At 38.4% G+C, this 23,428-nt stretch overlaps 1 protein-coding gene across 2 annotated transcripts in view; it reads right to left on the bottom strand.

Annotated features, from left to right (window-relative positions):
- Positions 1–1,813: 1,813 nt before the first annotated feature.
- pabpc1b (poly A binding protein, cytoplasmic 1 b) overlaps positions 1,814–23,428 on the bottom strand; it is a 37,079-nt gene continuing 15,464 nt past the window's right edge. For both annotated transcript variants that reach the window (XM_069920436.1, XM_069920437.1), the window contains 11 exons: positions 15,798–15,892; positions 15,243–15,380; positions 9,428–9,523; positions 8,899–9,171; positions 8,704–8,794; positions 8,486–8,599; positions 5,757–5,899; positions 4,755–4,839; positions 3,598–3,728; positions 3,298–3,394; positions 1,814–2,236 (listed from right to left, as the gene is read on the bottom strand). In XM_069920436.1, coding sequence (XP_069776537.1) covers positions 3,308–3,394; positions 3,598–3,728; positions 4,755–4,839; positions 5,757–5,899; positions 8,486–8,599; positions 8,704–8,794; positions 8,899–9,171; positions 9,428–9,523; positions 15,243–15,380; positions 15,798–15,892 — 1,253 coding nt within the window. In that variant the 3' untranslated portion in view covers positions 1,814–2,236; positions 3,298–3,307. The remainder of the gene's footprint in view (positions 2,237–3,297; positions 3,395–3,597; positions 3,729–4,754; positions 4,840–5,756; positions 5,900–8,485; positions 8,600–8,703; positions 8,795–8,898; positions 9,172–9,427; positions 9,524–15,242; positions 15,381–15,797; positions 15,893–23,428) is intronic.

The following is a 23,428-nucleotide window of genomic DNA, read 5'->3' on the forward strand; positions in this document are numbered from 1 at the left end:
TTTTCAATAAAATCATGTAGAATTAGTATAAATGGATTAGTATAAATGGGCTGTTGCCAAATTGTGCATCACAACTCCATCATACATCCACAGATGTTTAAATTAGCACAATGGAACAAACCTATACTAATTATTCTTACTCTGGTCTCCAATATCAAGACCCAATCTTTTATTTTCTGAAGCCTAGTTATATCACCTCAAACCGTGCATCTTGGCGCCTCACAGTTCGGCAGGCAGCAACCTCCTTTGAAGAAGACCGCAGAGCCCACCTCACTGACAAAAGACAAAGAAGGAAAAACCCAACACCCAACCCACCAATTTTCCCCTGCAACCGTGTCTGCCTGTCCCGCATCGGACTTGTCAGCCACAAACGAGCCTGCAGCTGACGTGGACTTTTTACCCCCTCCATAAATCTTCGTCCGCGAAGCCAAGCCAAGAGTCTATATGTAACGTTTTCCAGGAGGCATTCAAAGAATGTAGAGATGAAGTTTATATTTCTCACCCTCAAGGAGAGATTTTGGTAATTCAATTTAAAAAGGCAGTTCTTCAATCAGTTTTCAAACAATACTACAAATCAGCCTCTTGTCTACTTAACACTCCAAGGTGAAACAAATGAATCCCTTTGTCTCTAACCTAATTTAACTACTTTAAGTTAAAAGACACTAATCTGGTCAGCTCTAATTTGAATTTGTTTTAAATTCACCTTTCAACACTGATTCAGTGTAGCAATTTAAAAAGACCACAATTTTGGGATGCCGAATTACACTGGTGACCTACGCTGTTCATTAAGAGAGCCAAAATAATTTGTGTTTTTTCTAATGTTGCACCAAGCACCTCTTTCCAGTTTCCTCCCTGCTTTCATATGCATTTTCAAGGTGAAATGCAAAGTAGATTTGCAGTTGCTAGACCCATTATATTTTCTTTTTCCTAGCTTACTCTTGTTAAAATAGAAATGTAAAAAGGACCCCACAAATTAGTCAAGGCAGCAATTGTCAACTTGATATAGGCAAAAGCTCAGAAAATTGACGCCATCTCTTAAAGCCACAGGTTTCCTTTTGTAAAATGGGGGGGGGGGTGTTTGCTTTAATATCCTACCCTTAAACCAAAATTATCTGAAGGTTCATCAATTTAATTCACAGTACTTATCCATGGATTTTCCTCAAAACCTATTCAAGAACAACATACCATATTGACCGATGAAAATTCTAAAATTTGCTATCAGTGGATAATGGGTGAGAAAGCCAGGCACAGAAAAATATTACTTCTAGGATGAGTGTATTGCATTCATGATTCACTGCAGATTAATTGAGGATGGAAACAGGCCATTCAGCACCTACAATAATCTACTCTATTGGCTGGAATGCACATATCCTGGACATCCATGTTAATTCTATTGCACAGCACTGCACTTCACCCATAGGTTTTGATGCCTAGACAATAAAATGCTTGTCAAGACTTAAATGCTGTAGACAGAAATAGGCCCCTTGAACCAGAGTATCAAGGACTGCATCCACCATCCAGGCACTACACTCAAAGTTCTTTCTACTAAGATTCCCTCTTACACATTACCCTTAATCTATTTTTATTTACCTCTGATATGGTGAAGTTTCCTGCAGTCTACTCGATTTGGAACTGCAAGTTTTATCTTAGAACACTTATAAAAAGATGGATATGGCAAATAAAAAAGACCTTTCATTCCCTACCAAAAACAACAGAATGGGCACAAAATCTTTCACTGAACCATGTCAGATCTTCAGAATAAATGTCATTGCATCCAAATGAGCACAGAAATTGAAAAATTCAGAACACCAAGTTATTATTCAGCATTTTTATTAAAGCAAGCATTCTATAATCCAAATTTCAGTTTCAGTTTCTAATGCTCAACCATCAAACACACTGCCAACTAAACACAGTGTGGATCTGCCGAGCATTTCCACAGTAATGGATTACAAAACTTTAAAGAAAGGAATGCATCAAACATTTCTGTGCATAAAACACCTACCCCGGCCTAGAAAACTTTTCATTTTACAATTTTTTTAAAATATTTTCCCATTAAGTCGAGGACTAACATCACTTATGCCAGCCCCGGTAGTGACTTTGTTTGATAAGCTTAGAGGTTTCCTTTCTTTTTTTTAAGACACATTTTTTGTTTTGCGATGTTTTAAACATTTTTAAATTTTTTCCAATGTTTAGATTTTTTTCTTCAGTAATGCAAGCTTCATGGTCCTCCTCTCTCCTAAAAAGAGAAAAAAAAATATTAAATTCATTATTCCAAATGCATTTCATCTTATAAATATCTATCTTACATCTATGATAGATCTAACCTCAAATTGGTGCATTTTAACAAGCACTTTTTGGGTAATATCAGATAAAGGGAAACTGATGAACGTACAACTTTGTATTTATACACAAAAATGATTAGCGGTCAATTTCTTAATAACAGAATGAATGTTAATTGGCCAATGTGATGACACTCCTTAACCATCTTTAATCTTTGCAACCTAATGAGACAATTATGCCAACTGCAGCTAGAGTGAAGCCATAGAATCAAAGAACAATGACACATTTTGTCATTCCATCTGGACTCTGACCTCAGCAGCAGTAATCATTAAACACGAGTCATAAATATTCTATTTAATAGTCTTTTAGCCCACTATTTCATTGACAAGTAAAAGCTAGTTATCACATTTCCAAACTCATCTAATTTTTTAAAAAGACTTTCAATATAATTAAGTTTTCTCCCTCTGTGTTAGTTTGAGAGTCCTCACCGTAGATGGGGGAAATTTTCTCAACTTCATAGACCCTTGACAAATCAAAAATATGTGCCTTATAATTCTATGCCCAGAGAAATATTTTCGTCCTAACCATTTGAGGTGGGCCTCATTTCATATATCGCAAAATATACATAGCTGGCTCAGCTAAAGACCACTCAGACTCGTCCATCTTTTCTCATAGCTAAACTTCAGCAAACCTGGCAGTATCACTCTACTTCCCTCATGTACACTTTAAAGTGCAACTGCATGACAGCCCTATATATAGCACAAGGGTTTATAATATTCAAATATGACTTTGCATTCAACCGACAATGGCAATTGCCCTACGTGTATTCATAACCCACCTCATCCAACCATCTTGCTACCTTAGTGATTTTTTTTCCATTATAGCCAGCAACATTCATCACATGGCCAATAAAGGCACTATATTGCAAAAACTGGGCATGACAAACTACATTTATAGCAACTTAACTCTGACCTCAGCAGCAGTCTTTGTGAAAGGGCACTTTGTTTTATTACCTACCTCCAGAAAATTAAACACCAGCAGCATTTGGCACAACTACTTTCTGAGCCGCTTCTTTAGCTTGATGAGCTTGCAGTACAGCAACAGCTTCATCAACCTGAAATGCAATAAAAATGTGTTAATTCTGCAACAAAGCAGTATATTTTAGCAAGACTAAAATTAATTATTGAACACAAATGTGAGCTCCATTTATCTAAACAAAAAAAAAATAATTGATAAAGGTTTATATCAGACCACTTTGAATCTACTTTCTCAACTTTTTTTAAATAAAAGCACTTCAAATGTTAAATCTCAGATTACCTTGGAGCGCAAAGACTCTGGGGACTCCAGCATATGAAGCAATTCAGAGTTATCAATCTCAAGAAGCATACCAGTAATTTTACCCGCCAAATTTGGGTGCATGTTCTGTATCAGTGGGAAAAGGCGTTCACCTGCAAGGAAACATTTAATTGAAAGAATACAAAAATGTCTGCGTATTTCACATTAAAACCAAGTAATATTTGCAACAACATTCACAACATGTACAATTATGCATTCTACCACCCTCCCCTCCAACACTTTGCCATTAAGGCTCATAAGCTGGAATGAGAATTCTTCAGCATCAAATACAGGTACATGATCCTTTATCCGGACATCTAAAATCCAGAAAGCTCCAAAATTCAGCAAGTGGGGACCGGTGGTTGGGGGAGGCGGCCGAGGGACCGGCGGTTGGGGGAGGCGGCCGAGGGACCGGCGGTTGGGGGAGGCGGCCGAGGGACCGGCGGTTGGGGGAGGCGGCCGAGGGACCGGCGGTTGGGGGAGGCGGCCGAGGGACCGGCGGTTGGGGGAGGCGGCCGAGGGACCGGCGGTTGGGGGAGGCGGCCGAGGGACCGGCGGTTGGGGGAGGCGGCCGAGGGACCGGCGGTTGGGGGAGGCGGCCGAGGGACCGGCGGTTGGGGGAGGCGGCCGAGGGACCGGCGGTTGGGGGAGGCGGCCGAGGGACCGGCGGTTGGGGGAGGCGGCCGAGGGACCAGAAGAGGGTGGAGGTGGATACGGCAGTACAATTCGGGTGGGTTTTCCCAAATCCGTAAAAATCTGAAATTCGGAGCCTACTGTCTCCCAAGGGTTCCAGATAAAGGATCATGTACCTGTATTCTGAATGATGACAGCATAATTGCAGGAACTGCAAAGCACTATTATTCAAGTCAACAATGTTACATAATTTTGATGAAAGATTTCTGATTCAAAACTAAATTTGCTTTGCACTTTCTGGATGCAGCTTCATCCTGAGCATTTTAATATTTTTTTCAATTTTCAATCACCGTTCAAATGTTTTGGATTTTAACTAAAAAAAAACTTACTTCCATAACCAATCACAGTAAGAAGCCACATCTAATTCCAGCATTAAAGCAGAATATAAATCATTAACTAACACATTAAGCTTGTTCTAAAATTCACCATTAATTTTAGATTCTTACCCAGCATCTGCTTCTGTTCTTGGGGAGGGGCTGCAGCCAGCATGGAAGCAGTCAAGGGTTCTTGGCCTTGTACATGAACTGCAGGCTGGAAAGGGAGAGTACACATCAAATGCAGTTTCAAAGTTTTATCCCTTGTTATCAAGGTCCAATTATATTTTAGAAGAATACAATTTAATAACTAAAATTGTCTTTGGAATTAATATCCATCCTACACTAGAGGAATGCTTCATGCATCCATGCAAATCAGTGGCATTACTGTTGGTACCTTTTGCTACAATTTAGTAATGAAATTATGTAGAGTGCACCATACATATTAGAATGAAAAAAACTGATAAACACAAGTGTAGGGGGTGGTACAGTTGACTTATGGTTAGTGCAGTGACTTTACAGTACCAGCGATCGGGACCAGGGTTCAAATCCCACACTGTCTGTAAGAAGTTGGCATATTTTCCCTGAGTCTACGTGACTTTTCCCCCGGGGGCTCCTGTTTCTTCCCACCATTCAAAATGTACTTGGAGCGTAGATTAATTAGGTGTAAATTGAGGGCACAGATTCGTGGGCTGAAATGGCCTGTAACAGTGCTGTATGTCTAATTAAAAAAAAATTTTCCCCTCCAAATATGTCTTAAACAGAAATCTTATGTTTCCACCACCAGCTCTGGCATATTTGAGACCTGAACTACTCTAAAACTTACCCCCTTAAATCCCCTTTCCCTCATCTTGAAGTGTACGATACCACTACTATAGTAAAGGTTTCAACCATCTCTCCTATCCACACCTCTCAATTTTATTTATCGAGCTTCTTTGCTTAGGGAAAACAAGTCCAATCTATATAATTCCTTTCCTTAAACTAAATTCATCCAATTAAAGTAATATCCTGGTAAAGCGGATACAGCTTATTACAGTGCAATCCTTCAATGCAATGGAGACCAGAACTGCACACGATATTCCAAGTGCATACTAACCAATGTTGTTATTTGTAAAATCGGAATAGAACATGTACCTGTTGCATAGCAACTGGAGGCTGAGTATTTAGATGTTGTTGAGGATTGCGAACTCCTGCAGCATATTTGTATTGTGTAAATGAACGAACACCAGGAGCAGTAGTACCAGGGCGAGGTCCCATTGTCTGTGTTGCTGTGTTTGCTTTAAAAAGAAATTCCCAAAGTTCAAAAATAAATGTCATTTGTTTGATTTGAAAATGGAAGAGCTTTAAATGTCTAATCAACAATTTACAATTTTACCTTTCCAAATTGTCCACACGAGTCAAGTTTTCTCACATCTTAAATATATTTTTTTTTGCCATCACAAATAATTAACATTTAACTCACAGATATTTCAGTGGAAATAACATTTTGTTCCTTTAAGTAAAAACACAAAAATGCTTGAGGAACTCAGCAGGAGCCACAGAAGGTAAAGATAATATACCAATGCTTTGGGTTTGAGCCCTTTTTCAAGATATGAGCAAAAAGCTGGCAGGCAACTGAATAAAAAAGGCTGGGAGAGGAGCCCAGGCAAACAGGCAAAAGGTGATAATTGGACATGAATAAGACAGGAGAGAAAAAGGGGACAAATGATTGCAGAGCTGGAGTAAAGGAAACCAGAGAAGTCTGGGTTAATGCTATTCGGTTGGAGGATGCCCAGATGGAATATGAGGTATTGTTCCTCCAATTTGCAGTTGGTAGCTCTTTAGTTCCTTTAAGCAAAGATCAATTCCAATATGTAGGAATTACAATTACGAAAAGTTATAAAAATTTAGCGAACCAGCCCCACTTGTACCGTTGGGGCAGCTGTGGGCACAGGGAGCCGTCGGGGAACCTCCTTGCCTCATTGTTTGAGCTGAGCGCGTGCCCCAGACAGCGTGATGATGTCACCACCTGCATGGGGCGGAGCTCCTTAAAGGGGCACATGCGTGTTTTGAATTAAACTGCCGTTGAAACTCCCCAGGAACTTACTCACTGGATCGCCAGATTCAGAGTCCCGGCATACATTATCAGCGACAGAGGTGCCCAATTCATGTTTGCCCTCTGGGCACAAGTGGCAAGCCTTTTGGGGGGGGGGGGTCAAGCTCCACACCATGGCCTATCACCCTCAAGCCAACGGCCTAGTGAAGTGATTCCACCAGCACCTTAAGTCAGCCCTCATGGCTCGCCTCACCAGCCCCGGTTGGGTGGATGAGTTGCCCTGGGTTCTACTCGGCATCAGGACGGCCCCGAAAAAAGGATCTGCAGTTATCATCTGCGGAGTTGGTTTACGGCGTGCCAATGTCGCTTCCCAAAGAGTTTTTTGGCCCAGACACAGACTTGGCAGCTGACAATCCGACCTTATTGACAGACCTTCAGAATAAACTTGCCTCGCTAGCCCCCCCACCTCCATCCCTCCACGGTGGCCGACCGTCCCGCCTGCCCAAGGAACTAGACACAGCCGAGTACTTATTCATCCGGCTTGGTTCGTACGCCACGACATTATGAAGGGCCCTACAGAGTCCTGCAGCAATTAGGCAAGACTTTCACTTTAGACATGGGGGGGGGCAAAGGAGAACTATTCACGATCAACTGCCTCAAGGCAGCGCACCTGGACCCCAGTTAGCCAGTTCAGACGGCCCAACATAAGTGCCGAGGCTGGCCACCCAAGCAGTGAGACACGTGAGCTTGTTCTGGGGGGGGGGGGGTTGTGTGGCAGTGCTTACTCGTAACGAACCGGCCTCGCTTGTACCGCTGCACCGCCGGCGCGGCTGCCAGCAGAGGGCGCCATCAGGGGACCTCCTTGCCTCATTGTTTGAACTGAGCGTGCACCCTAGGCAGCATGATGACGTCACCGCCTGCACGGGGGTGGAGCTCATACTGCCCTTAAAGGGGCATGCGCGGGTTTTGAATTAAACTGCCATTGAAACTCCCAACATAGTGGTGGAGAGTCTCTTTCCTTTTTGCTGCCACTACATCACCATCATTTTAATCTGACAAGTTTAACATAACTACTTGGCAATTGCAGCAAATTATGTTAATCTTCCCAGTCTGCTAAAGTTAACAGAGACTTGATTAGCTATTCCAAATTTTATACTTGTATCAAGAAATGCTGGTATTACGCAGCAAGTTCCAGGCCAATTAAACACCTCACTATAGACAATATAGATTTCAAAATTGATTTTTAAAAAAATTTAGGCATATATTACAATAACAGGACATTTCGGCCTATGAGTTCATGCATCCCAATTTATACCCCATTAACCTACACCCTCAGTACATTTTTGAATGGTGGAAGGAAACTGAAGCCCCGGAGAAAACTCTAGCAGACACAGGGAGAACATACAAATTCCCATGCTAAAATTGATTCCAATCGCTGGTGCTGCAAAGGTGTTGCGCTAACTACACAACCAACCATGCCAGCCTAAGATGAATGCAGGTTTCTCTCCATACCTCCAATGAAGCTTTAAGAATGATTACTTGGCTGGAACATCTCTACATTGTGAAAATCAAGAAATGCAAGCAGCATTTTAATCTTCTTTTAAATCTCAAGTAACTTCTACTACATTTAAAGAGCCAGTGTAGTGTGCCAGCACTTTCTTTAAACCACCAGTCACCCACCAGATGCTTTTACCAAGAATGAAAGGACGTTTCCAAAAGAGATCAGATCCAAAAACACCAAATAGTGTAACATAACACACCTCAACTAATAACTCCCGGAACTTCATTTTAGGGTTAAAAGACATTCTTATAAAAATTACAAACTCACCAACACGTTGAGTGCTCATCACTCGAGGCACCTGAGCTGAAGTTGGTCTCATGGAACTGATGGTTGGTGGTCGGGGCCCTGTTTGGCGCATGCTGCCAGGCATGCTCTGGAATGCTGAAGAGGAAAAACAATTATACAGAAATCAGACAAATCAAAGTTAGTATACAGGTGTTTTTGTAGACACAGCAAGTTTTCACCTTAACATCATTTGCACTTACCCTGGGGTCTAACACCCTGGGTAGCCCATCGAGGGCTTGGTCGAAGCTGTGTAAGCTGACTTGTTGGGTAATATGCAGCACGGTTCTGAGCCTGTGAAAAATTTAATAATTTTATATAACCTATACTTATGCTAAGCTCTTGATACAAAATCCACCTCCACTTCTAGGTGTTCTTTTAGTGCAGTGTGAATTTACCTGAGGGATAGCTGCCATGAAATATCCTGAAGGTGGAGCAGGTTGGTAAGGATTGATAACGGGATTTGGAACAGCTCTGACACTGGCCATTCTCTGCATGTATTGGTTTGTTAAATGAGCTTGTCGTTCTTCTTTGCGTTGAGCCAGAGCAACGTACAATGGCTTGGTGCTAACAATCCGGCCGTTCATCTCTGTAACAGCCTTGGTAGCTTCTTCTGGTGATGAGAAGCAGACAAATCCGAAGCCTTTACTGCGCCCATGTTCCATCATCACCTATGCAGGTAAAATGGAAGATATTTCATTTGGGTAATAATCCATTACTTCAATTATTTTAAAATTATACGTCTGCACTGTTTGCCATCAGGATTCTTTATCAGAATTCCAGAGCTTAAGCAAAACCAACAGGATTTTTCTGTTTTATAATATCAATTTACCACTAATTTGTTTCTACAGTTCTGGCACAAAATTCTTGTTCTTTTGACAGACTAGATGGTAGTAATATATTAGTGCATAAATAAATCAGCAATACCTTAGCACTTGTAATTGTACCAAATGGTGAAAATTCTTTGCGCAGTCGCTCATCATCAATACCATCATCCAGATTTTTGACGTAAAGGTTGACACCCTATAATTGAAAAACAGAGTTTAAACTAAAACATTTTTAATCATGAATATGCTTTAAAAATCAAGACTACTCGCTACATGCTCCAAAAGAGTAACAGCATAGATAACATTACCAAATCCTGGAATCAAAGCTCAGTCATCCTGTAACTGATCAGCTGTGAGAAGATTCCCACTTTCCCTATTTTTACACATATAATGTGTGCGTTATGCTTATTTTACAAGCCAGGCACACCCCCCACCACACATTATATGCATGTACACGCTATACGAGAATATTTTTATATATATTGAAAGAATGCACACAATTAATAGCAGGCATGGGAAAGTCGAACTGGCAATTTATAGCGGGTGTGGGAATATAATAGCCACATTGAAAGAACGTGTACAATTTTTGGCAGCTGTGGGTCAGGCACACTGGCAATTTATAGCGAGTGTTCGAATATTACAGCGAGCATGACAATAGCAGCAATGAAAGTATGCGCACAATTTATAGCGGGCTTGGGAAATTTTGATCTTGGGAGTAACTCTGTACTGAATGCCATGTTAGTCCTACAAGCAGAACATTCGGGCTAGGGCACTGCACCTTAATGTTAATTGACCAGACCCGGCCCTGAGGGAGATTAACATATCAAGTGCCTCTGATTTATGACATTAGAATTAAATATCCTGCTTAACTATGGGCATTTTTACACAGAAACTTTGGAATTATTCTGAAAAATTAGCATACTTCCCTCCAGTACGTCCTGATGTGGTCGTTTACACAGTAGTTTTACACAGCCTTCCTGTGTTGTGGAGCTTGTAAGCGGGGTGGGGGTGGGGGGAGGACATCGTATTGATTAAGCCTTTATCTTACAGAGTTGCTCCGGTCAATTTACACTGCAGCTGCTCTGTAAAAATGTGTAGGGGTACGAGTGGAAAAATTATAGGATGGAATTTGCATTACAAATTTCATCAACATTTTCACACTGCCACCAGAGTAGAAATTTTCTGCTGTTCTGAAGCCTGTCTTTGATCTATTTAATTGATCCTCTCCAAAGCTTGTTAATGTGTTGCAACAGGATAATAATTTATATAATGGGTGATTGACACCTCTGGGGGAAATTGATTGGGTGTCAATTGTGGAATATTAACTGTACTGGTATGCACATTTTTTCATGTCCCATTTAAATGCAAATTGCTTTTGTCAGTCAGAATTTAGAATACTACACCCGCACAATATATGCGTGTGCATGTTATATGAAAATATTTTTACAATTTATGATTTTCTCCGTGTTATATGTCCACACGTTATGGGCAAAGATATGGTAATAGGTGAAACATGAACATTGCCATCAACAATGGCAGACCCCAAGCTTCACTGCAAAACCCAGGAAAAAAAAAGTGCATTTATATTATATTTTTAAAAAGACAGTCTTGCTCCAAGACACATTAGGTTGCAAATTATTTGGATTTTAAAACAGCAAATTTAATTAAACATTTAATACCAGATACCAATTGAACTGCTGTTGAAGGGCAATTCTAACACCAAAATAACTCTTCATTAAAATGGCAATACAGAATCTACAAGCTTTCTGAAAGATTATACCTCTGCATTAGTTGCGTAGTGTTAACTAATTTTTGCTGTCTGACTCTGAAGTGCTCAGAATCCTCCAGTCACTGAGATCACGCAGATCAAACATCTAGAAACAAGAGACTGTGGTGCTGGAATCTGGAGCAAAAAAAACATCCTGTTGGAGGAGCCCAGCTGGTCAAACAAAATCAATAAGGGGAAAATAGTGAACATTTCAAGTCTGAAACCTTCATAATTTGATATTCTACAAAGTCCCAAACTTTAAACCATTGATTCGTTCTATGAAATGTCAAGCTAAGCTAAATGCATAGCTCCAACATCACAGAAGAACTTTATTGGATGAGCACACCTCTAACCTAAACCTCTACCATCATTTAACTGAATGTGGAAATTGCTCAGATGTGCCAGACCATAAAAATCAGGATAAATCCAGTACACCACACAGCCTCATCTTGATTAGCTTATGTCATTAACAGTATTAACAAATTAAATCTTCATGTGAGCTTTTCCTTTAAATGCCTCAAACTGAAAAGGTATTGTCAGAAATCAATTCACTGATCTTGGTATTATAATTACAAAAAAAATTTATAAAATTTTTTATTACTTTACTAAAACAGGTGCAGCAGTCATTATTGAAATGGTAATTTCTTTCTTTATCTTTAGTTGGACAAATTAAAATGAATATGTGACCTAAATTTTTTTACATATTTTTCAAGCTATACCAACCTTCATTCCTAAATCATTTTTTGATTCACTTGGTTCAATTTTATGGTCATACATATAGAAGAATAAATGTCCTTAATAAAATCCACCTTCAAAAATCTAAAAGAAATAGGTTTGGCTTTTCCTAATTTCAGATTTTACTATTGGGCAATTAACATACATACTATCACGTTTTGGATGTATTACAATAATTGACTGGATTGCCCAAGACGGATCACATTGGAGTTAAAAATCTGCAAGAAAATTCTCCATTATTGCACTTCTTGGATATGCACTACCTTTTTCTTTAAAAAATTAAATATTAATTGATAATCCAGTAGTTAAACATACATTGAGGATCTGGTTGCAACTCAAAATATTTTGGATTAAGCAGGCTTTCTCTTTCCAGTCCTATTTTATCCAATTATTTTTTTCAACCTTCTATGAATAATTTAACTTTTTATGACTGGTATAGAATAGGTATTACAAGTTTTAAAGATTTATTTTTTAACAATTTGTCTTACTTCATTTGAACAACTGGCAAGTAAATTTGCTTTACCCAAAACTCTTTTTATTTGGTTTTTGCAGATTAGAAACTTTTTCCATTCTCAATTATCTGAGTTTCCTAATGCTGCTGACCTGAATATTATTGACAATTTTTAATTTAAAACCTTCACAGAAAAGTTTAATAGTTACTATTTATGAAATGTTTCTGACATTGAGTCGTTCCTTTAGATAAAATTTAAAAAGCATGAAAACAGGCTTACATTTTTCAATATCTGAAGAAAGTTGGGATTTGATCTTTAAATTGGTAATATCTCATTATGTGCTCGTCATTCTCTTACAATTTAAAGTAGTCCATAGAGCTCACATGTCCAAAACTAAATTTTTTTGTATGTACCTGAGTCTGCATTATGACAGATGTAACAATGAGGATGCTACATTAAAACATGTGTTTTGGACTTATTCAGGCCTTAGAATATACTGGACAGAGATTTTTCAGACTTATCAATAACTCTTGTCCTAAACTTATAGAGCCTAATCCTTAGTTGCACTTTTCAGCACTATTGGAGAGAATGGCATGACTTTAATTAAATTAAATGTCAAATAATACTTTTTACTTCCCTTATGGGAAAATGTGTAATACTATTTAGGGGGAAGGATGCTGCTCCACAGTCCAGTCATGTGAAATTATGTCTTGCCTCATCTTAGAGAAAATCTGATGCTCTATAACTGATACGAATATGAATCTTCAAAATATCTGGGGACCATTTGTAAACTATTTTCAGAACTTCTGGAACAGTAATTATTTTGGTGATAATTTTATGTTCTTTTTTCATGTTTTCTTTTTCTGAAGCAGGGTACTAATCTTTTCGCCATATAACTTCGGTCTAGGATAATATATATTTCATATCATTCCTTAATTTAGACTTTTGAAGTGATTAGTGATATGGGTACTGATTATAATAGCTTTATATAAAGTGTTGTTTTTCTTTTTGTACTTAATATGTATTCTATATACACTGTGTTTATACATTTTGTTATGTATTAAAAAAATTGAAAATGACTTGCTTGCTGATACTTAGCAGACTTTGCTCCAGACAAGGACCAAGAGCCAAATTCAGTGATGCAAGTGCCCAAAATATGTTTAAGTGTGATATCAAGGAGCCAGAGAAGAAAAAAACCAATCAAGACATTGTGAAGCAAAGGAGATGGATCTGGGAAGAAGGGAAAGAGCAAACATTCAATCAATACACTCAAGGGAATGTGCTAGACCACAATCTCCCTTCAATGCTTCAAATATCTTCAAAATCATAATTAGAAATGATCATAGTGTTGTGTTCCTCAAAACTAAACAGGCTTTGGCTACACAAAGTTTGCTTTATACATGGCATAAAGATTCCATGCATAATCTAAATTTCAGATAATGGTAACCAGCAACATACAACTTTGTGACACGCAGTTACATCACTTTCAAATCGCCTACCATCACCAAGAGGAGAGTAGTAACTACAGAACATGTCAAAAATTGTGTATTCAGCAAGTGTACATCCCAAATCCTCTACATGTGCTGAACGGATCTCCAAGAATCAAGGTATCATGTAGAAGTCTACTGAAGATCAACTAGGGGCATATAATAAATTTTTAACCCATTTTTAGCCATATCACACAAACAACAAAACCCTTGTTGGGTATCAGTGCACACATGGAACTGCAGGGAGCCTTCCTGCACTACCAAAGTTTCATCATGAAATCAATAATAATTAAGAAATGAAACAATCAAAATTGACAACATAACAAAACTACATTTACCAACATATTGATAGCTAAAAAGATTAGTGTCCATCAATCGTCTTTCATTATGGATAAAGAAAATCATATACGTTCAGAGCAGGGTAGGCCAAACTTGCCCTTTAAGATTTGGTACCATGCTACAACACAATACAAACAAAGCTATCATGGCGGCACGGTTAGTGTAACGCTGTTACTGTGTCATTGATTTGGACCAGGGATCAAATCCCGCGCTGTCTGTAAGGAGTTTGTACATTCTCATGTCTGTGTGGATTTTCCCCAGGGGCTCTGGTTTCCTCCCACTGTTCGAAACTTACTGGGGTTGGAGGTTAGTTGGGTGGCACGGGCTCGTGGGCCAAAATGGCCTGTACCATGCTGTGTCTAAATTTTTAAAAATTAATTTAAAAAAGTGGGGGAAAATACCAAGATATACCTTAAGAATAACAACAGAACAAAATAAGATAACCTTTTTACCCACGGTCTAGATTAGATTGTCATGTTATCTCAATACTAGGAGTACATTTGCCTTTTTTGCTCTCCAAACTAACTGATAATTTGGTAGTTAGACATACTTTGCATATTTGGTTCCAATTAAGAAAGCATTTTGGTTATTTTGGTTTAGCCCAATTTTACATAATTCCTCTTTATTTTAAATTCTTTTCTTCCCTCCTTTTCTTCATTTTTTTGAACTATTAGTGTTGAAATTAGTAGTTGATGTCTGGTTCTGACTGTACTCACTCAGATAATAGGTTGGGGTTAGAAATTTGATTAGTTATAGGTTTTTCCTTTCTTTATCAACATGGATCAAATGTATCTTGTTTACTGTTGTTTACTATCTGCAACATTAATTTACATTTACCTGAATTTTATTATCCTATGTATCTGGTATTTTCTCAAAAACCAATACAAAGATTAAAAAGATTTTGTCATACTAATACACGAAACATAACACACAAAATTAGCCAACTTTTGCCTGCCTTAAAGGCACACAGGCATGTTTCGTTCCAGAAATATTCTTTGATCATTTTACCATAATTTTTATTAAAATACATAATAAAATGAGTTTTGAACAGTTTTTAAGATTACATTTTGCACCAGTTTAGTTATCCTTTTGCTTTAGTCAATGAACTCAAAATCACTGGCAACTGCTATTTACCTGGTATCTTGTGATCCGGTCCTGTTTCATCTGTTCAAATTTGCGTTTCAGCTCTGTCTGGCGCTCAACCTTTTTCTGGGCCCGGCCAACGTAAACCTGTCTCCCATTAATTTCCTTTCCATTCATTTCATCAACAGCCTAAAAATGCATTTCAATAATTTTAAAAGTGGGAAGAAATGTCCTGATGCAATTATTTATCTACTGAAATAAACCAGTTGCAGTCTTGGGCTTGCATTTCAAACCAGCATAACTACAAGTTACATTTTTGTTTGCCTGCTGAACGACTGTTTGAAATACATCTCCAGAAGGCAGGGGGTAAAAAAAAAAAGAACATTAGGAGAATATTCATGCATCCTTTAATAAATTAATGACTCATCCAGAATAAAATTTTATCTTCTTCACCCAGAAGTAGCAAAAAGACAACTCCCACATGGCCTGGAGCACAAAGGGTTGAAAATAGTTTATGACGGAAGTAAAACGCTTGCTGTGGAAATTAAATGCAAAATTCAGAAGTATTCATGTGGACCTGCTATGATTTGAAACCCCCCAACTTGCCTTTTGGGCATCTTCATGCTTTTCAAAACTGACAAAGCCAAACCCCTTTGATCTTCCACTGTCATCTGTCATGACCTTTACACTCAGGAATGCTCCTAAAAAGAAATTGAACAAGGAGATAAAATTCCACAGACATTCTTGGTCAAATAATGTAATACATTGAAAAACAAATTAAGAGATACAACATTAAGGGACACCTAGAAAATTCCGTGCCATGTCATAGGATGAGCAGCACAGGAACAAGCCCTTCAAGCCATGCTCAACCATTATTGGAGAGGAGTCCAGAACACAGAACAGTACAGCATGGGCCTTCGGCCCATCATTTCCCCACCCTATAAGCCAACTCCATGATCAATCTGATCCTTCTCTCCCTCTATTTTTCTTACACCCATATGCAATTTGTTTTTCCCTGACTACTTTATAATTCAAGATCCCTGCCTGAATTTCACTTCCTGAACCTTGAGCTTCCTTCTTTCTCTTGACTAACTGCTCCACTTGCAGCATTATTCCTTTAACCTACCATCTTTTCCTTTACTCAGTGAGACAAACCTATCCAGTTACCCCATGCATGTGAATCCAAAACATCCACATTTCTGCTGTGCATTTCCCTGAGAATATCTATGCTCCCAATTTATGGTTAAGAATCATAATTAGCCCTCCCCAATTAAATACTTTGCCATATTGTTTGCTTGTGTTATTTATGGCTATGCTAAAGGTCAGGGAGTTGTAGTTACTATCTCCAAATTACTCACCTACTGAGAGGTCTATAACCAGTTTGATTGTCTCATCCTAGAACAAATATAGCCTCTCCTCTAGTTGGACTGTCCAGTGTCAGGAATCTTCTTACTCACCTGAAGAATTCTGCCCCATCTAACCCTTTTAAACCAAGGAGGTGTCAATCAATATTGGAGTAGTTGAGGTCACATGACCATTATTGCACCTTTCCAAAATCTGTCCATGTACCTGCTTCTCAATGATTCAGATGGCATGGGCGCGGGGGTGTCGTCGTGGGGAACAGATGACTCCCGTTAGTGTTTGGACCCTTCATGTTTGACTTTCACCCACAGTGACTCAGTATATGATCCCAATACTTTTTCCTCCCGTTCTGTAGCTGAGATACTAACTCTGATAGGAAAGCCACACTCCTCCCATTTATCACTCTCCCTATCCCTTTTGAAACATCAAACCCAAGGACGTCAAGGAGCAAAATTTGCCCTTGCAACATCACACTTTCTAATGGTCATTCCTTATACTGAGCTATGATCTTAAGTTCATCACCCATTTTAACTCATTCAACTAACTATATTCGTGTCTATCCATTGCCTGTCCTTCTTCACATTCTCACATTGCGATGCACATTGCATGTACATTTCCACAAACTGCTGCTTATCCCCATCAATATAGGTTAAACCATTTCAACAGACTGAGCAAAGTTGCCCGTGAGACTATTGGTCCCTTGAGTTCAGATGTAACCATTCATTTTGTACACGTCAACATTTCCCCAGAAAAGGTCACAATCCACAAATCTGAACCCTTGCCCTCCGAATCAACTTTAAAATTTTTTTTTAAATTTTTCACACTGTGAACCATATCAACCAAAATACAAACATTTCCCTCTTAAATATACACAGTGGCATTTTCTCCCCTATTTTTCCCCCTTACCTTCCCACCCCCCTCCAAAGCCAATAAACATTCAACATATACAATACAATAAAACCATTAAACAATGTCATCACACAATGAAAAAATAAACAAGAAAAAATGTGTCATCTGCTTTTATACACTGGATCAAGTCATTTTGTCTTCTTTAGGGGGCAAGCCCTCTCTGTTATGTTCCATGTACGATTCCCAAATTTGTTCAAATAATGTGACTTTATTTTTTAAATTATATGTTATTTTTTCGAATGGAATACATTTATTCATTTCCATGTACCATTCCTGTATTCTCAGGCTCTCTTCCGATTTCCAAGTTGACATACATTTTTTTGCTACAGCTAAGGCTATCATAACAAATCTTTTTTGCGCTTCATCCAGTTTGAGGCCTAATTCCTTACTTTTTATATTACTTGGAAGAAAGATCTCTGGATTTTTTGTTATGTTGTTTTTTGTGAATTTATTTAATATCTGATTTAAATCTTTCCAAAACATTTTCACTTTCTCACATGCCCAAATTGCATGTACTGTTGTTCCCATTTCCTCCTTACAGCGAAAACATCTATCTGATAATGTTGGATCCCATTTTTAAAAAAAAACTTTTGGGGCGTAATATATAACCTGTGTAACCAATTATACTGTATCATGCATAACCTTGTGTTTATTATATTCTTCAAAGTTCCAGAACACAACTTTTCCCATGTTTCATTTTTTAATCTTTGTTTAAATCCTTTTCCCACTTTTGTTTGGGTTTATAGCTTATTTCATCATTTTCCTTATCTTGCAGCTTGATGTACATGTTCATTATAAATCTTTTAATTATCATTGTGTCTGTAATCACATATTCAAAGCTGCTTCCTTCTGGTAATCTCAGTCTGTTTCCCAATTTATCCTTTAAGTAGGCTTTCAGTTGATGGTATGCAAACATTGTACCATGAGTTATTCCATATTTGTACTTCATTTGTTCAAATGTTAATAAATTATTTCCCAAAAAACAATTTCCTATTCTTTTAATTCCTTTTCTCTCCCATTCTTTAAAGGAAAGGATATCTATTATAAAAGAGATTAGCTGATTTTGCATCAATAATAATTTTAGTTTTTGGTAATTTGTTTTTTTTTTCCTTTCTAAATGAATCTTCTTCCATATATTGAGTAAATGATGCAATACTGGTGAGCTTTTATATCATACCAGTTTTTCATCCCACTTATAAAGTATATGTTCCGGTACCTTCCCTATTTTATTAGCTCTATTTTAGTCCAATCTGGTTTTTTCCCTTGTCTTGATAAAAATCTGATAAATCCTTAATTGTGCTGCTCTATAATAATTTTTAAAGTTTGGTAACTGCAAACCACCTTGATTGTACCTCTCTGTTAATTTATCTAATGCTATCCTCGGTTTCCCCCCTTTCCACAAACATCTCTTTAGTTCATTAAAGAATTTCTCTGTTAAGGGAATTGGTAACGATTGAAATAAGTATTGTATCCTTGGGAAGACATTCATTTTAATGCAATTTACCCTCCCTATCAATGTTAGCAGTAATTCTTTTCAATGTTCTAAGTCTTCCTACAATTTCTTTATTAGTGGCTGATAATTGAGTTTGTACAGGTGGCTTAAGTTATTATCTAATACCTAGGTATCGGATTGCTTGTGTTTGCCGATTCTTTTTAAAAATCTGTATAATCCGCATTACTCATTGGCATCATTTCACTTTTATTTGCGTTGATCTTGTACCCCGATATTTCTCCATACTCCTTCAATTTCTTATGTAGTTCTTTTATTAATATTTCTGGTTCTGTTAAGTATACTATAATGTCATCTGTAAATAAACTGATTTTATACTCCTCATTTATTTTTATCCCTTTTCTTTTCTGTTCTTATCAGTTCTGCCAATGGTTCTTGGCTAAAGCGAACAATGAGGGAGATAGTGGACATCCCTGCCTAGTTGATCTACTTAATTTAAATTGGTTTGATATATTTCCATTTACTGTCACCTTCGCCAATGGTCCATTATATAATGCTTTAATCCAATTAATATATTTTTCTAGTAGATTGAACCTCTGTAATACTTTGAATAAATAATTCCTTTCTACCCTGTCAAAGGCTTTTTCTGCGTCTAAAGCAACAACCACTGTTGGCATCTTACTTCCTTGAACTGCAAGAATTAAATTAATAAATTTACAGACATTATCCGCTGTTCGTCTTTTCTTAATAAATCCAGTTTGATTTTGTTTTACTATTTTTGGTACACAGTTGGCCAATCTGTTTGTTAATAATTTTGCTAACTTATAATCTGAATTAAGTAGATAATGGTCTATATAATGCTGGTGTTAGTGGATCCTTCCCCATCTTTGGTATTACTGTAATTATGGCTGTCTTGCATGAATCTGGCAAGATTTGTGTTTCTTCTATCTGGTACATTACTTCCAGGAGGGGAGGAATTAATAGAATTCTATTGGGAATCCATCTTCTCCAGGCGTTTTATTGTTCGGCAGCTTTTTTAAATATATCCTGTACTTCCTCTATTTCAAATGGTTTTATCAGTTGGTTTTGTTCCTCTTCTTGCAATTTCAGCAGTTCAATTTTAGCTAAAAATTCTTTATTTTATCATCTTTCTCCTCGTTCTCAGTTTGGTAAAATTGCTCATAAAATTCCTTAAAGTTCTCATTAATCTCCATTGGATTATATGTAATTTGTTTGTCCTTTTACCTTGATGCCAATACAGTTCTTTTAGCTTGTTCTGTTTTAAGTTGCCAGGCTAGTATTTTGTGCATTTTTTCTCCTAGCTTGTAATACTTCTGCTTTATTTTCATTATGTTCTTCTCCACCTTATTCATTTGTAATGTTCCATATTTTTTTTTTGTCCGCCAATTCTCTTTCTGTTACATCATCCCTTGTTGCTAGTTCCTTTTCTGTACTTACTATTTCCCTTTCCAGCTGTTCTATTTCCCGATTGTAGTCCTTTTTCATCTTAGTTACATAACTTATTATCTGCCCTCTAATGAAGGCTTTCATTGGATCCCATAATATAAATCTGTCTTTCACTGATTCTGTATTTATTTCAAAGTATGTTTTAATTTGGCGTTCAATAAACTCTCTAAATTCCTGCCTTTTAAGTAGCATGGAGTTTAACCTCCATTTATATGTTCTTGGCTACGGCTCCTAGAACGCTTCCACCAGCGTTGTCTCCGCTCCATCCTCAACATCCATTGGAGCGCTCACACCCCTAACGTCGAGGTACTCGAGATGGCAGAGGTCGACAGCATCGAGTCCACGCTGCTGAAGATCCAGCTGCGCTGGATGGGTCACGTCTCCAGAATGGAGGACCATCGCCTTCCCAAGATCGTATTATATGGCGAGCTCTCCACTGGCCACCGTGACAGAGGTGCACCAAAGAAAAGGTACAAGGACTGCCTAAAGAAATCTCTTGGTGCCTGCCACATTGACCACCGCCAGTGGGCTGATAACGCCTCAAACCGTGCATCTTGGCGCCTCACAGTTTGGCGGGCAGCAGCCTCCTTTGAAGAAGACCGCAGAGCCCACCTCACTGACAAAAGGCAAAGGAGGAAAAACCCAACACCCAACCCCAACCAACCAATTTTCCCTTGCAACCGCTGCAATCGTGTCTGCCTGTCCCGCATCGGACTGGTCGGCCACGAACGAGCCTGCAGCTGACGTGGACTTTTTGCCCCCTCCATGGATCTTCGTCCGCGAAGCCAAGCCAAAGAAAGAAAAAAGATATGTTCTTGGTGGGATGTCCTAATAACAGGATTACTAATAACAGGGGTGAATGATCAGATAGCAATCTAGCTTTATATTCAGTTTTCCTAACTCTCCCTTGAATATGGGCTGACAACAAAAACATATCAATCCTTGAGTATGTTTTATGCCTACTCGAATGAGTATTCCTTCTCCCTTGGATGCTGCCTCCTCCATATATCCATAAGTTTCATTTCCTGCATTGATTTAACCATAAATTTGGCCACTTTATTCTTTTTGCTAGTCTTTTGTCCAGTTTTATCCAACTTTGGGTCCAAATTAAGGTTAAAATCCCCTCCTATCAATATATTCCCTTGCGTATCTAAAATCTTCAAAAAAATAACTTGCATAAACTTTTGATGCTCTTCACTAAGTGCATATATATATTGAGCAAATTCCAAAATTTTGAATATATCTGACACTATCATTACATACCTTCCTGCTGGATCTATTATTTCCTCCTCTATTTTGATTGGTACATTTTTATTAATTAATATAGCTACACCTCTGGCTTTTGAGTTATATGATGCTGCCGCTACATGCCCTACCCAGTCTCTCTTTAATTTATTATGTTCCACTTCAGTTAGATGCGTTTCCTGCACAAATGCTATGTCTATTTTTTCTTTTTTCAGTAAATAGCCTCTTCTGTTTAATTTGGTTATGTATTCCATTAATATTTATAGTCATATAATTCAACATGGCCATCTCATATCCTGTTTACACCTCATTTCCGCTTCCTCACCACCACCATCCCCCTTCTCCCCATTTTCATCTCTCAGTTTTCCCTTTTTAAACTGAATGTATGACAACACATTTAAAACATAATACTTCAACAACTCCCACATCCAATATTCCCTTAGCCCCAAATGTTCCCCCCCCCTCCCCTGAGTTGCCCCTTATTCTTTGCTGGGCAACCACAACTCCCCTCTCCATTTGGACTGCGAACCTGCTCGCAAGCGTCAACTGATTTCGCAGTGACGGTTATTCTCTCCCACCCAACACCCCCCCCCCCGAAAAGACTTTTTTTTTTATAAACACACATATAACAAAGTTCACCCTCTCTTTTTCCCCTTACTTCCTTTCTCTTTCCCTTCTTTAGTTCTTACATATACATTATTTTTACATCTTTATGTATATTTTATTGCCGTTCTTCATTCTTGTTACATATCTTCATCTCTCCTTCTGTCCTGCAGGTGTTCTGCAAATTCTCGTCCTTCTGTGGTTTCGGAGCTCTTTCTATTTCCATTCCTTCCTGTATTTCTGTCATTTCCATTACTTTTGGGATCCATTCTTTTATAAATTCCATCATATCTGTGCCTTCTTCATCTTCCTTTAGGCCCACCATTTTTATGTTTTATCGCCTACTATAATTTTCCAACATATCAATTTTCTGAGCTAACAACTCTTGTGACCAACTTTTTTAATCACTTTCTTCCAATTTTCCTCTCAAGTCATTCACTTCCATTTCTACAGCCGTTTCTCGTTCTTCCACATTTTCTAATCTTTTCCCTATTTCTGTCATGACCAGCTCTATTCACTTTTTCTTACGTACTTTTCATTTTTCTTTTAATTTCACCAAATTCTAATGTCAACCATTCTTTTAATGCTCTCATTTGTTCTTGAAAAAAAAACTATCTATATTCTGTCCATCTGTTTTACCTTCTATTTCTCTGTGCAGATCTTGGCTTTCTTCTTCCTCTTCTTCTGTGTCTGTACCTGTGTTTGTGTCTTCTTCTTCTCTTCCTTGTATCTGTGTCTCTTCTGACTTTCCTGATGAGTTGCTTGTCTCACTTTGCTGGGCTTCTTCTTGCTTGGCTTCTTGCTGTTGGTCCTCTTCTTCTTGAGCTGCTCATTTGTTGGGCCTCCTGTTACTGATCTTCTTTCCTTTCACTTCCTTTCCTGTCGTTTTCCAATTCTTCCAGCTGAGAGCCCTGGTGTCAGGCATCCCTCAGCTGGTCATGTTGTGTTTGCCTGCTCCTCGGTGTTCTCCTTCTCCTTAGTAAGCGCACTGCGCATGAGCAGTTGCGCAATTTTGTTTGGCTCTGAGATTCATTTTAGCAGTCCAGCAGCCGGGGGGGGGGGGGGGGGGGGGGGGGTGGGGTCATGACTCTGAGGGGTCGTCACCAACCTCAGAGAACGGGTTCTCTTCTCCACGACAGCTCCCGGTTTCTTCATGCAGGTAAGGCCTTCTCCTTTCTCTTCTGGCGCCTTTTCTTTTTTC

The sequence above is a fragment of the Narcine bancroftii genome, chromosome 2, assembly GCF_036971445.1.
Source record: "Narcine bancroftii isolate sNarBan1 chromosome 2, sNarBan1.hap1, whole genome shotgun sequence".
NCBI classification, from domain to species: Eukaryota; Metazoa; Chordata; class Chondrichthyes; order Torpediniformes; family Narcinidae; genus Narcine; species Narcine bancroftii.